Consider the following 15,589-nt stretch of genomic DNA (forward strand, 5'->3'; position numbering starts at 1 on the left):
TCAATTCCTAAAAATGAAAGTCTTGATTACCAAGCTGACTGGAAAACAAAGAGTTTTCATTGGTCTGAAGATCGTTTCTTGTGCCTGATTCAGCATTACATAAGCACTCTCTCATCCACATAAAGACAAGCTAGTTCTCCACAATTGTCCATTTCAGTTTTATGGTGTCTTGCTTGACTCTCCCACACCTTCCAACTTCCACAACAAATGAAATGGGATTTCCACAAATACAGTCCTACACAACTGGCTCATCTTGGAACCCATCCTTGTAAGCCCATCCCATTCTCCTTTCTCCCTTCTCACCACCCTGCCACAATATGCATTGCTTTCTCAATTGCTATCTCATCAGCTGCTGTGGTAGTTTTAGAGATGAGGTTGTATGTCTCATTAGGGTTTGCATTCCTACAGTTGCCATATCCTTTAAAGGGTTGCCATGCTCAGCACGTCCTGGCCTCTCTGGCGCTATGGCCAATTCCTGTATAAAGCTTGCATCCTGAAAACCAAACTCTTGTCTTCCAAAAATCCAGACTGACAACCATGGATGGTCCCTAAAGGGTGTTAGTTCCCAGACTGTGCCAGAAATTGCTTGGTGGAGCTCTGTCTACCTCAGGGCAAGGCTGTGCCAAGGATTGTGCAAGACTTACACACAGTGGACAGTTGAATTCCAGTCCGGATGCCATTTAGGTTTTTGGTCATATATATAGCCACAGAAGAGCAAAACTTCTGTGCATTAGCCACACAAAAGAAAGATTTTTGTGGTCATTCCTATTAGCATTTGTAGCATTCCACAAATGGCATTCCATAATGACATCTAAGGATGTCTCTGGAGGTGAGATTTCAGAGGTTCTGGTCAGCTCTGAGTGTGCTGCTGATGTCTCTGGGGATTTGAGCTTATATGCTGGACACTAAAAATGTATGTAGAGCAGTGACAGAAATAAAATACAGTATTTCAACATAATTTTTAAAAGAATTGAGGAAGAAAAATTTTGAAAGTTTGATCGAGATACCAGATACAACTATTTTAAATACATTTAATACCTTTTTTTCAGAATTCAGTTCATCTAATTTACATTCTTTTTTGAAAATAAATAATTTCTATAAGTGTTGCTTGACTTGTTTTTAGTTCTCCCTGTAATCATGTGGAACTTTAATCTGTACACATCAGCTAAAAGAAGATAAATGGCCTTTAGACATGTTTATTTTTCTACTTGATGGGAATGACTCCCTCTCCTTTTTTACCCTAAAGTAGTTTTTTTTAAAGTTTAATAGCAACTGTAAAAAAAGGACAGGATCACTACTATGCTTCACTCTTGGAAATTATTGTTTTCATGACCTTTCATTAGTTGTGAGTGTGTGTATTCTAGTTTTTGCTTGAAAAAGAGGACATTGCATGGAACCTGCATTTCAGACCTAAGCAAGGATCAGAGGAGTTTGCCATGGCTGGAACAGACTTGGGAAATGACAAATCCCAGGGTCTCCAGTAGGGAAGTTTAGTGTTTACAGGATGATGTTTCCTTCCTTTTTGGGCAGCTCTACAGACAGCTGTGCTGAGGGGGTGGAACTAAACCTCTGGCCATTCTTGCATATTTGCAGCTCCTCAGAAGGAATTTTATTGTCAGCTAGCCAACAGTGAAGGAGGGAGAGTTACTTCCTATTCTGAGATGCACCAAGTGACTTTAAATAAGATCTTAGGGTGTTTTCTAAGGTAAATTAAACTGCAGAAAGTCTGTAGATAACTGTGAACAGAAGGCTAGAGTTCTGAACTCACTCCAAATGAGTGTTGGGTGGATCTTTGTAGCTTGGGAGGACAAGTGAGCATTTGCATAAGTGGAATAAGTTGAAGATGACTCTTCAGCTAAGACACAAACCAAAGCTGATGTAGTACTTAAAATATGACAATTTTTTCTTTCTGTGCTGTGCAGAAGCAACACAGAAACAGTCTCCCAAGTCAAATCATTTGTCATTTATCTTTTTTTTCTTTTGAAATATTGCACTATGAATTGAAACAGCCAGGCATTCAGAAATACAAACTTTTATAATTTTTAAACATAAATGAATGGTAGTGTTGTAAACTCTGTAATTTTTCCAGCTTGCATGTTTGCCTCTCTTCTCTTCTTCGTTGCTTAGTGCAAATTTTACGTGGTAAGATTGCCAGAGGCAAATGATGTGATTTGCTTAACAGAGTTCATTCAAGTGCATAAAGTAAGCACTTAGAAAGATTTTTTTTTCTAATCAATGTTCATAGCAGTTAGATTTTGTTAGCACTAAGAGTTGCAACAATTGGAAATAATTTTTTATTTGATGGAGTATTTTTTCCTCTAAAGAATAAACCAAGTAAACAAAATAAAAGTAGATTTAGCAGAGGAATATGACATGCATCTATAGCAAACTATGAGATGCTATGTTAAATGCCTTTTTAAACAAAAGACATGTTCTGGCTATGGTGCTGGCAGATACATTGGATAGACAATTACAAATGTCTTTTTATAAAAAGGAACTTCCATTAGAACAAGAGAAGAATATTTTCAAGACATTTTACATTTTGTGGCTCCCCACCTTAATGCTACTTAATTAGTCAATGTATTTGAAAGGGAGGCAGTGTAACAGGCTAAGGTACTGTCATGTGATGAACATTATAAAGTTGGTCCAATTGTAATGGAGCAGTAGAAGATGATTAACTATCACACTTCAAAAAAAAAAGTTTCTTGCATTAAAATGAAAACTGTGATGAAAATTTTATTTGAAATAAAAATTCTCTCTCCCTAAGATGGCCAAAAAATGCTCTATTTGATTGCATCTTCTTTGCCCATGTTACTGTAATTATTGTTACTGTATAATCCCATCCTGGAATTCTACTCAAGACACTGTATTTTTGCACAAAATATAAAGTGCTACTTCCTTGAAATTTTACACATGAATGACTAAAACATATATTCCATAGCTCTTAAAGGGAGATTGTTCCTTGGTTCTGAATCTTTGCAGTAGATTTTCCGACAGGACCGTAGTGTTCCCATTTGTTAAGTACATTTGTCTGAGTCTGGAATCAAATAAGGATGTGCACAGCCATTTGCAAGTTCACAGGCTATTTAGCAAGAATGAATTTTAAGGAAAAAAAGTGCCATTAGAAGTAGGTTTTTCTTGTTAAAGTATAAAGGGAATAATCAAATTGCAAGCAGACAGAAATAACTGGTACTTTACTATCATGTTTACTGTAATATTGGCATGATTTCTACTTAACTAATTGGGAAACTAGTCTTTAGTTACTCTAGAGAATGAGGTGGTGAAGAATGAATACATTTGGTTGGTGGCGAAGAATGAATACATTTGGTTTCGAGTTTTGTTTTATGGCATTTGATGGAGTTGCATTTTTTACTCTTGCAATGATTTTCAAAACACAAATACCAGTGAAGTGAAGAAAAAAATAAGCAGGATAGCTTCTGTAAATATTTCATAAAATGTCCATCTGAAGCCCCTCAACCTCTGGTAATTAGAAGCCATACTGTGGAGATTGACAGGGTAAATTACCAGTTAATGTTTACACAACAAAATGTATGCCCAGTACAATATCCTACACTGATGTTACTGAAACCAGAGTCCGGAAATGTACAGTGGAAACAAGACGTGGTACTTTTCTTGTGCCAACATAAACAGCAATTATAGCACAGTGTGAGAGAAGTCATAAGAAATACTACTGCGTATCAGTAGTTCAACAAAGTCAGCACTTTTGTGTAATTGCAGGGGAAAAGGGCTGAAAAACATTACAGATCTCAGCAAGAAATGGCCCTTTATACTTTTAAACTGATCCTTGATAAAACAATGACGGGGTCATGAGAAGGCTACTCTGCCAATTTTGCCTCACTGTGGGATCCATTGACATCTGGCTGAGCTGCGGAAGCTGGAAAACTTCTTTAATATTCTCCTGACAGTAAATGGACATGTGGAAAACATTCTAATCTGTTAATCTTTGGTGCTCCTGAAGAAAAAGGACATTTGGCTTTATACTTTGTGATGATAAATATTGTCTCCAGTCTAGCTGTAAATAAGTTGAAAGCATTTGAATGGAGGATGCAGTTCTTATTTTCCATATTTGGGAGAAGATGGATGTGCACCTGTGCAATCCAGAAGATGTAACAAATGCCAGGAGTTTTTTTTTTTTTTTTTCCTAAGGTTAGTTTACCATACATCTTGTAAATCCACTTTTCTTTATGCTGAGTGTGGTTTGTCAATGAATATTAGTGAGCAGAATCTCTGAACCTCTGTATATCCTACATACTGAAGAAGAATAAAGTGTTTTTTCACTCAGGGGATTCTGAAAATATAATTAAGAGAGATTTGAAATAGTTGTTTACTCTGAATAAAAAGTGCAGATTTTATTTAACAACATTAACTGCACAAGTTACTTTTGGTTGACTCTAAATCTAATAAGGAGGGATAGTGAATGATGGAGATACATATCTGTTCAGCTTGAGTAGGATGCACAATTGTTCATTTCTGTTGTGAGATTTATCTCCAGAAATGAGAAAAGGAACCTCTTGCATTAGAAAATAACTCCCATAAAAATATATTATGTATTCCAAGTACAAAGCATCTATTATGTATATTAATATAAAATGCAAAAGATACTATAGATTATGTAAAGACCAAACTAGGCTTCAAAATTCTAGATATTCTTGTGGTACATTCTAAAATAATCTGAAAAATTGTAACAATGCATGAAGGCTCAGGCTGAATTGAAGTCAGATGTCATTTAAAATGCTGTTATTTTATTTCTTTAGATACCCTGATGCTAATATACGATAATGCTACTGTGGAATGAAAATAGTTCTGCTCTACTTTCCCTGTGTTTTTATAAATACTGTCATTGCTGCAAATTTTTTGAAAATAATGGATGTTTTCTGCCATCCATCTATTTTGTTTGCTCACATTGGTACAAGGTAATGTCCACTGCCACTTAATGCATAATGCTGCAAGTGTTCTGGTTTTAAGTGAGGGAAATTACACCTCCAGGAACCATTTTGTTACCCAGCTTAAGCTGAAGAATGACTCAGCACAAATTGCTCTTCCTTACTGGAAGGGTTGGGAGTTGGCAGAAGCTAGCAAGGGCAAAAGACAAGATCAAAAGAATTTGTAGTTTCTTTCTAAGGTACAGATACAGTAAAAGGGGTACATAAAATTGATTAGCTTCATTATGTGCTCCCTGCAGGCAGGAAAACATGGCCTTTTCAAGTACTGTCATGCTTGTGTCAGATTTGACATTTCCATTGGTAAACTCACATGTTCCACATTTGCCATGTGCACTTCAAATACTAGACCTTTCAAATCAGTGTCTTTTCCTGATTTTTCATAGTAGTCCTTTGCCCTTTACAGTATTGTGGCTCACAGAAAAGTGCACTGTCTGCAGCCTGCATGTCAAACATTGATTTTTACCTGTTTTGTCCTTCATTCAACTCATTCTCAGCTGTTATCCCATATTATGATAATTCAGCCATTTTATTTTAGTCAGTATGTGTCTACTCAGTTTATATTCTGTGAGCCATCCATGGAAGTAAGTGGATATTTTTTTTCTTTCTTCATTGGACCTTAACCGTCAGCAGCTCCAAATATTCTTTGTCCAATCCCAACTAAATTTTCCTCTCCCAAAGCTACCCTCAGTAACTTTACCATGGAGTTAAGTAATCATCTATCTCCCCTGTTCATTCAAAGCCCTCTGTTGATATTTTCCAGTTTATTTGTAGTGATTTACAGTGGCATGTAGCATATGAGAAAAACCTTCTTGTTACCTGATGATATGTAGGGCACAGCAACCTGGCACAGCTGTTGCACCTCTGGACTAGACAGTTCTGTCCCAGCCTACCCCAAAGCTCCCCTTTGCCTTTTCTGTCTAGTTCCACCTTTCCCTCCAGATCCCAAGATTATTACTTTTGTCTATAGAACAAATACCTTGTGTTTATAGATCAGATTATTTCATGACATAGTAAGCAGGTAAATTGTTGTACTACCACAGTTTGTTTGAGAGCTGCTGAAGAGCATCTGGGGCAGTAGCTCCTTACTTTGAGTCAGCAGCAGCATCTGGCAATATCCTGGCTTGCCTGGGGAGGGAAGGAAGGGAGACTGGAAAGTCGCTTATTGTTTTGATGATCATTGCACCTTCATGGGTTCCAACAGGACCTTGGTGTGCCTCCTGCTCCCCCTGCAGCTTTGCAATCCTTAGCAAGGGAGAGCTTGAGCTGAGCACAGCCACACACCAGCAAAACCCAGTGTTTTTAAATTAAAGAGTGCACATATTCCTAAAAGAAGCACAATAACCCTGCATAGCCAATAAGAATAATGATTTGTGAACATCTGCTTCATTAATTTTGTTATGGCATAGTATTTTTATTAGCATTCCAAAATTTCAAAACCAGTCTCATGTCGAATGGAATTGATTCCCCCTAAACATCTATGAATGTTTTCTGAAGAACCAGATCTGCAACGCAGACCTCTCTGCTCAGGCTTTTTTTTGCAGGTGATGCATTGTCAGAAACACAGATTTTCCAACTCAGTCTCAGAGAAATTGCTTCAGAATCCTTTACTGAGGTTAAGAAAAAATCATGGTCAGCTGCTGCTGTCTTGACCCTTGGGCATTTTAACTCCCAGACTGAGCAGTTCCTGACAATAAGGTGGAAGTTCCCTAAGCTTGTAACTAAGTCCAGACTGGGATCTCTTAAGATCAATATCCCTTCTGTGCCAAACTTGAGAGTGCAAAGCTACAAAAATATCTCCAAGAAACCCATGTAAAACTTATTGAATATTAACGTAACAGAGTGTTTTTCTTCCCCAAAACTTGTTCCCGGAAGTGGCCAAGCCCATTTTTTACTAAAACTTTCAAAACAATCTAGTCTGAGGAAGAGAAAAGGTATGGAAAATATAAGTTCCAGCAGTTAAAGGCTGACAAAGTAATAAACAACTGAAAGTGGGGCCTTATGACAGAAAGTGTTAGGGAACTTTAACTCTAGATGTCATTGCCAGCTTTGCTTATAATAAATGTGTCAGTAGCAATATGAAAAGATGTGTACAATAAGTTAAAGGAATGCAGTATTAACCTATTTTATGTGGCACGTCTGCCCACAAATTGATTGCATCTCAAAATGTTTTGGAAAAAAAGGATTTTTTTTTTTTTTCCCCCGCGATGAATGTATTAATTTTCAAACTACGTGAACTGGGAAATCAGCGATTTTAATGTAACAGTGACACCCTGTGGTCAATAGGGATGGTGTTAACTCTGAAAAGCAGTTTTGTGATGTGTTAACCTTCAGCAAAAGCAGGGAAAAAAGAAGCAGGAAGGACATGCAGATAACTTTGAGGGGTTTCCACAGAGAGATGTTATCCCATTTTATTCCCTTACACATAGAAAATTATGTTTTTAATTTCTTAAATACCCAAATATTTATTTGCATACATTTCTTCTGTTGAAATGCAGGAGAGTGGGAAGCCTTGATTTTAGACAACTTGGCAATGTGAATTAGGGAAGGGTCTTTGTAGCCACTGAACTTCACAAAGCATTGCTGGCATTGTTATTTCTGTTTCTGTGGTTACCTCTCTGTCTTTCTACAGGAGAGGGTGTTTCTGCCAGTGGCATGCCATGTAGTAGTGGGTAGCAGGCTGATGCCAGAGGCACAGAGATGTGTCAGAACCACACCATTCCAAGAGTGCCAGCTAGGCACTGACCAGGCTGCAGGATTAAATAGCATTATTCTTGTACTGCCTTTTGTGTGGGCAGCGTTTGACCTGACATATTGTACTTCTTCATCCTTGCCTTCTCCCTTCATTGAACAAATGCTGAACCAATGCAGACATTCTTTGGCATATCTACATGCACCTATCTTTAAGACATTGATCACTGAACTTCATAGCACTGTGGCCCCTTGACTTTGTGGCATAAATATTTTCCTATTTGATGCATGCCTTGTATCCTTGATATTATGCTTTCAAAATCTCATAGCTTAGAAGAAGCCTAATTTATGAAAGACCTGATTTATAGCTTCTGATTTATACCACATACTTTCTTGGAGTTACTGATGCTGACCTTGCCATTTTTAAGAGAGAAGCAAAGTTAAACTTCTGCCAGACAAATCAGGTTTAAAGATCAGTAAGGAAGGAGACTGACTGTCCCAACAAGAAGTTATGGAGAACTAGCAAAGCAAACTGAGAAACATGAAGCATTTATTATTCACTGGCAATAATGGTTTCCTGTTAAAACTGGCTGTTTGACAAAGGTGATGAATTTAATTCCTTGCTTTCTCATTGGGGAATTAGAAAGTTAACATGGGACAGGAGCAAAAAGTCCTCTGCCTTCTCTAGAGAGCAAGCTAAAGCTAGCCAAAGCTAAAGTTTGGATGGTGTTCAGGAACCACTGTCAGGAATTTTGTGATTATCAAAAAGTGTCAAAAAATTTTGAAGTACTACAGTTGTCTTGGAAGCCAAGCCATTGTTCACCCCTACACATGTCCATATGTAAGCAGCTCAGTGAGTGCTCATCTAGGACATATTCTATGAAATAGCTGCAGTACAACTTCTCATGAATGTCAGCACAATTTAGTGCCTGTCAGGAAGTGACAGGAGACTGTGGACTTCTTACATATTGACAGTGAATTTTTTGCAAGATTGGATTGCTAAAAGGATTGAAACTCATTAGCTTCCGTAAAAGTTTGGCAAATATGGAAGATCCAATGAAGAGAAAGACCTTGTTTTACATATTTTGTCAATTTTTAGGTTTTACTTTAGAGCTCCTTTAGAGCATTAGTGCTTTTAATGTCTGCAAGAACAAAACAGCTTCATAGCTGTTCTAACGTGCAGAGGAGTTATTTATTAGGTGTTATTTCAGACTCTGTGCTTGGACAGGCTGGGCTGCAATGTCAACCTCCAAATTAGTTAGTAGCACTGCGGCGGGATGTTTTCCAACATCTGTTTTTAGCACTGTTAGATTGGAGCTTAGAGTATGGATTATTTGAGGACTTTTTTGAGTGGGGCCACACTGAAGATGAACTGGAGTGATTCTGCACTTGAGTCAGCAAAAATATTATAACTGTACAACATGCAAGAGCAGACAGATGCAGCTGACCCTGTTGCTGAACTACTAGTACATTGCAATAGGTATCCTATCAAAAGCATTGTGAAGAGAACTTTAAAAGACATTATCTTAAAGGAGAGACACTTGCTCACTGCATAGTAAGACCACTGATTTGAAGAACTGTCAGATTTGGAGGTCAGTTAGGGTTGCTGTATTATATGTACCATGTTTAGACCTTGTCTATCACTGTCTTAATGTTCAAATAGCAAATACATCCTGATAGAGATACAATTTTAGAGACTTCATGTTTATACACTGTTTCTGGGAAGTAATGGGTAAAGTGTCCTGTACTGAGGTTAAAGCATCCCCCCAAGGATGCTACTAATGTAAGGGTGCATTTAGACCTTCTCCTGTTTTTCTATTTAGCCAAAACAGTCAACAATTTAAAAGACAGAGCAATTATCATTGTCCATCATGTAGAAATTACTGCTCCCACTGCTTAGCTAGCAGAAGGCATCAGAGTATACATGCTCTTGCAACTGTGATAAGATATGTTGTCTGAGCTTACTCCAGCTTCCAGTGAGGGTACTTTGAATAACTCAGACAAGGCTACCTGAGAATACAAGGGTGTGGTTAGACAAAGGTAGGTGTTTCATGTTACCTTCAAGTCGCTGTGATATCCTGTATCCACCCACATGGTCACCAGCACTTTCAACAAACAATTATAAGAAACCTGTACCCCACTGCTGTGAGATTTGCACTGCAAATTCAGAGCTATGGTGGTATCACTAGTGTTTGTACAAGAATATCAAGAATTATTATGTATATATATTCAATATATGAAAACATGCCCTTTTAATGCTGGAGAATGTTGTTATTGTTTTTGCTTACAGTGAGTGGCCTGTGAAGGACTGGAGCATGCTACTGACTTTTTTGGCTATTTTTTACCAAATACTATTTAGTTGGTTCTTTTTTCCCATTTGTGTGAAAGGGCAAGAATTTATTGAGGTAGTTTTCTGGGATTAGAAAGTGACTGTTTATATGCTACTGAAGCCGTTTCTGAGTCTGCTGATGTTCCTTGGGAATTTAACAGCCATGATGTACCTCATCACATTATTTATAGTTTTATTCCCATGTAAAAGTTACTGAAAATGAATACATGAATGAATACATGAAGAAGAATGCTCTAGCATTTATGACATAACCTTACAGATTCAGAAAACTTCCATGAAAGACACTTTCTTTTATCTTTTCATCTCTGAAACAATGATTTCTTATGTAAATCTTAAAATCAGACTGAGAGAGCATAGTAGTGGGATCATGCAATCTGTACATCCACGTTAGACACCCTTTTCTGCCGACCTTCACCATACCTAAATCTTTCCAATAAGAGGCCTTACTTGTGTCTCTGCATGGACACTTGCAAGCTCAAAGCTGCCACTGTGGAACTTGGAGCAATGACTTCTAGAGTAAATGTATGGATCTTAGCAGCTAGTGCAGAAAGAGACAGAATTTCCAGCTGTCATGAATGCATATCCTCTGTGTACTGGACACAGATGTGTCGAATAACAAATTTTCTGACTGGTGGCTGACACAAGCGAAGAGTTTGACAAGTGACTGAAATGTGAAACATGCACTTTGGTGATTCACTCCATAAGTCACAGATTGGTGTACTTTCAAGTACAGTATCTCTTTTTTAGAGACTCATTATGTGAGAAATATTAAATAGTACTCTCTTGCCTGTCACAGTTATGCACCTCGATTCCTTTGGGATCTTTATTACAGGCTTTTAGCAGGTACCTAGATCAAGATAATACTCTCTGTCCAAGAATAGGACATGGGACAACACTTCATTCTTTATTATTGCTCTCCAGAGATGTTGGAAGTTCAAAGAGCCCATAAGGCAAATAATAAAACTACAGAACACACTGTTAAAACCAGAAGCAAATACAAAAAACCCCACATTAGGGTAGTTTATTTCAGAACTAAAAAGCATCTAATAGGTATATTTGGAAAGGGGGCTCAGCAACTACAAGATGTATCATTTGCCTACCTTGCCAGCTAGTTGTGTGCATCCGTGAAGGAGAAGCTCAGGCTCCCAGACCAGCCTGCAGGGACAGGTAGGTTCCTCAGAAGGGAGATCAGCAGTCTGTGCAGTCAGGCCTCTGAGCCAGACTTCCTGACTTGCATATGTGGGTAACAGGCATGGTTTAACCTCTGAATCTCTCTGTACCCAAAGTCAGGGTTTTGAAAATTTATCTCTGCACAGGAACTCCTGTCCTGAATTGTCTGTTTCTGTCCTGAAATGCCTGACCTGTCTTACAGTTTTGGTGTATGTTTGTGTAAATTATTCCTGTGGGGAAGGGAACCCTGTGTGTGCTTAAGGCAGAGAGGAGCTTGTGTCTTTGAAGATCTAATAATTGTTCTGCCTAATTCCCTTGCTTTCTTTGGATTCTCTGTGAGTCTGAATGCCTCCAGAGGCAAGGGGAAAACTGAAGAGCCTTCTCTGACAAGGGAGGCCCAGCGGCCTGGGGCACATACCTAACATGTTGTAACAGAAAAAGATTGCCTTCCAGTTTCAGTTTTATTTTAAAACTAAGTCACAGAAAGAAGAGGGTGCAAAATCTCACTAAATATATCAGTGGAAGTCACTGGCTCAGCTTTTTGTCCCCTCCCTTATCAGTCTCATAGGGAAGACTTTATCCCATAGGAAATGTAATATTGTCTCCTGGGTGGAGTTGGTAACTGGTTTAGTACATTTTATCATGAGTATGCTGAATGGATCAGAAGAGAGAAGAATGCAGCAGGAAGAAAATATAAAGCAAACAATTATGAATTTACCACAGCTGAGTGTATTTTCAAGTCTTAATTTAAGTCTACTTTAAATGAGAAAGCTTAACACTGTACACCAAGTATTCACTTAAAAATATTCCAAGCTCAGAACCTATATATATCTATGGAGAACTTCCATTGATTGTTTTTTTGTTGTTGGTTTTGGTTTTGGTTTTTTTGCATGAAAACCTTTCATACTAGATGCAGGTTATTTAAAAACACCAAGTTGAAAGATAAAGAGAGAAAAGCCTCTGTCTATAAAAAAGCAATCATCTTACCTGTCAAAATCGCGTGTAATGGACCATTAGTTCTTTGATCCATGTCCTGTGTTTGTAAAGTCTTACCTTATCAAGATGTGAGGACTAAAGCCATTATAAGGAATTTCCTCCAAGGAACATATCCGTTTGTGGAGAAATGCATGTTTTATGCATGGTAGCTAATACATATGGCCTGCCCTTATGAAAAAGTATACTATGTGCTGATGCTTCATTTTTGCGTTGTTATTTTCCAGATGGGAGTTGCTGTAGTGGATTCATCTGTTGCAGGACTTGGTGGTTGTCCCTATGCAAAAGGTGCTACTGGAAATGTAGCCACAGAGGATGTGATATACATGCTGAATGGTCTGGGGATCAACACAGTAAGATATTTTAACATTCTACTTAAGACTTTAAGGAAAAAAAATATTTTTCTAGGAAACATGTGATACATACCTTACAGTAACTTGTGCTGTACAGTAAAATATTCAGAGCCCATTGCAGGCTTTGCAAACTCAGTGCTTTAATATGGCTTGACACACAACAGGAATGATGTTGTCTTCATTAGCAATTTAGACTAGAAATGGTTTGTGTATTTAACATAATTTGAATAATCCACTTCTTCCTACCTGGAGCTATTGAGGAACTTAGTAGCAGCTGCTTTGTGTCATTGCTCTGCCTCAGTAACCACAAAAAATCAGTACAGTAGACATTGCAGCTCCAGAAGGCTGATCTTCTCAACTGTGGAAAAACTGAGCAGAGCACAGCTTTTGTCACAGTTTTGGATTTGGCTCATAGTGCTTATTAATTTGTTGTCAATTTTTCTGACTTCAGAGTCGAAAAAAATTGTGATGTTTGGCAGCCAAGCACAGGACATTGTTATTTCTCAGGTATCCATTTAATATTTTTCAAAATTGTACAGAAACTGTTGCGGGCTGGGAGGCTTCACAGTCATTTTTGTTAACTGTCCTGTTCTTGGAGGAGAGGGGGAACAGCTTATTTTCAATGACTGTGCCTTGATGAATGACTGAACCTTGCTAGTGAGCATCCACACCTCAAGAGCACACATTTAGTATCCCTGGCTTGGTTAGCATGTTAATTATTCTGTATTCCTAGGACTCAGTTACTGCCTGATCAATAAATGTGGTCTTTGGTCTTCCTGTCAGTCCCCATTTTTCTGGATATGTATCATAATGAGTTTGTGCTAACTCAGGCATTGCTTAATGTTTAATTTACACAAAGACTTGGAGAGGCAAGTTCAAAGGAGAACATACAAAGAACTGCCAACACTACAAAGTGGGTGGTTTGCATTTAAAAGCAGAAAGAAATCTAAATGCCTGATATCTGAAATATGAAGATCTGAATCATTGAGGAGCTCACTGGAACTTATCCCTTGTTTGTAGGCTGCAGTTGGTGTGGTGTACATGCCAATGGAGTTCCTTGACATGAAAGGATTACAGAACTTGTTTCTGAATTGCACATTCTGGGCACTGTTAAAGCATATTCAATGCCTTACAGATTTCACTGTAAGCATTTATCTGCTCTCATTTGCTTTATAGGGAGTTCAGGGTAGATGTCAGACACATATTTAGAAAGTGTTCAATCACAAGTGTCCACTGTACATGTGGACTCTGTTTTGAACTGTTTGTACACACTTTGGGGTATCTTTTCTTCATGAAGAAGTTTATTCTTTTGAAACAACACAATTCTTTGAAATAAGGAGGAGAAATTGTGCATTTCACTTTACATTGCTGTTCATCTTAGACTTAGGCTTTTAGTATAGTCTTTCCTTGGGCAAAATACTCATTGACCTTTCCAACTGACTCATAGCAAAAGGAAATAATTAAGCAAAAATAGTCTTATGTGAAATAGATTATGTGAAATATACCATGTCTCAGACTTCTTGATAAGACTGATTAATCTGTTAACAATCTGGTGGCTAAGCAAGAATCCAGCTTGGCCTAAAGGCTGATACCAAATCCCATGGAGACAATCTCACTATCAAATGCTTAGTTCTTCTTTTGTTTGGTTTGTGTTCTTTTGTTTGTGTTTTATTTAGGTTTTGTGTAATTTTAGATTTTAGATTATGCAATAGCAAAACACAAGGCTTTGCTTTTTGAATCCTTTCTGTCTCATTAAATAGTGTTTTACTAGATGAGAGACCTGAACTCTCAAAGTTATCACCATTTTTTTCCTTATAAGGTTGGTTGTTTTTCATACCATTTCCAATTCTTTAAAATCATTATTAAAGAAAACTATTAATATGTTCCTTTTTGTGTAATGGCACAAAATGAAATTGTAATTGCTAATGATGTGCATTTGCAAGGAGCACTTTTTCATGTTCATCTCAACTATACACTGAAGTTTTCAGTTAGTTGACAGAGCTCACCCTAAGTGTCAGGCAATGTTGGACAGTATTTAACCATACATTATTTTAGCTCAGTTGGTCAGAGCATGGTGCTGATAACACCAGGGTCACAGGTTTAATTCCCATCACTTAAGAGTTGGGTTTGATGGTCCTTATGAGTCCCTTTAAACTCAGAGTATTCTGTGATATCTAAATTATAGGGTTCAGATTGACTAGATACATCAAAATAGTAATTGATGCTTTTACTATGCTGTTCTTCAGAACATGTAAACAAGAAGTGACCCATGAAATTATTCTTTGTCAGACTAAATGTGAAATAATTTTGAAGTCAATGAGAATTAAAGGATTTTGCCTTCTGGCAGAAGCTTTTGTGATTTAAGACACCTATCCAAGTTTTTGGATGACATTAGAGGCACTTTTCTTTGGGGTTTTTTGAGGGGGAAATTAATTCCTTGGTGTGAAGGAGTAATTCTGGATATATGAAATGATTACCAAGTATACTTTGTAAGTGCATTCTGAGTATCTATCTGAAGGCACATTGTCTTGTTAAAAACCTTACCAACACCTACTCCTGTCCCATTCCCATCTCTGAGTCATGCTAATGAATGCTGGGTTTTGTGCCCTCATGGTAGTCCTCTTTGGTTCACAATATTTATATTAAGGAGGACAGTATAAAAAACAGAGGTTTATGTATTCCATTTAATGAATGTGAACTGTGAAGGTATGTTTCTTATCAACATGTACGACATTATGCAGTGTTGCAGTGATGAAAACATGACTATTGTGTAGTTTGGGGAATTTATTTTGACATCTTCCATAATCTAACTACCACATATGTCTATGGTGGTATGTTGCTCATTTCTTCCTTGTTAAAAAGCTCAGATGGATCAAAATTCTTTAGATTATGTAATGTGCGATAGCACTTTACAAGCCAAACCTAAGTAATGACCCATAAAGAATAAACAGAATAAGCTGAAATTAACCTTGTTATAACTGTATTAAAATGAGATAGTCATAAAAGAATGTATTTGAACTATGTAGTTTAAATGGTGCTAGCATTTTTTTCAAATTAAAAATGTTTTTGAT

General features: G+C 37.5%; 1 protein-coding gene across 1 annotated transcript in view; it reads left to right on the forward strand.

Moving 5' to 3' along the window:
• The window catches only part of HMGCLL1 (3-hydroxy-3-methylglutaryl-CoA lyase like 1), a 79,622-nt gene that overhangs the window by 58,050 nt on the left and 5,983 nt on the right, over positions 1 to 15,589 (forward strand). The window contains 1 exon segment of the mRNA XM_066179765.1: positions 12,393 to 12,518. Coding sequence (XP_066035862.1) covers positions 12,393 to 12,518 — 126 coding nt within the window.

Source organism: Chamaea fasciata, unplaced genomic scaffold (genome assembly GCF_029207755.1).
Source record: "Chamaea fasciata isolate MVZ Bird 193981 ecotype frontalis unplaced genomic scaffold, bChaFas1.0.hap1 SCAF_3, whole genome shotgun sequence".
Classification (NCBI taxonomy): domain Eukaryota; kingdom Metazoa; phylum Chordata; class Aves; order Passeriformes; family Sylviidae; genus Chamaea; species Chamaea fasciata.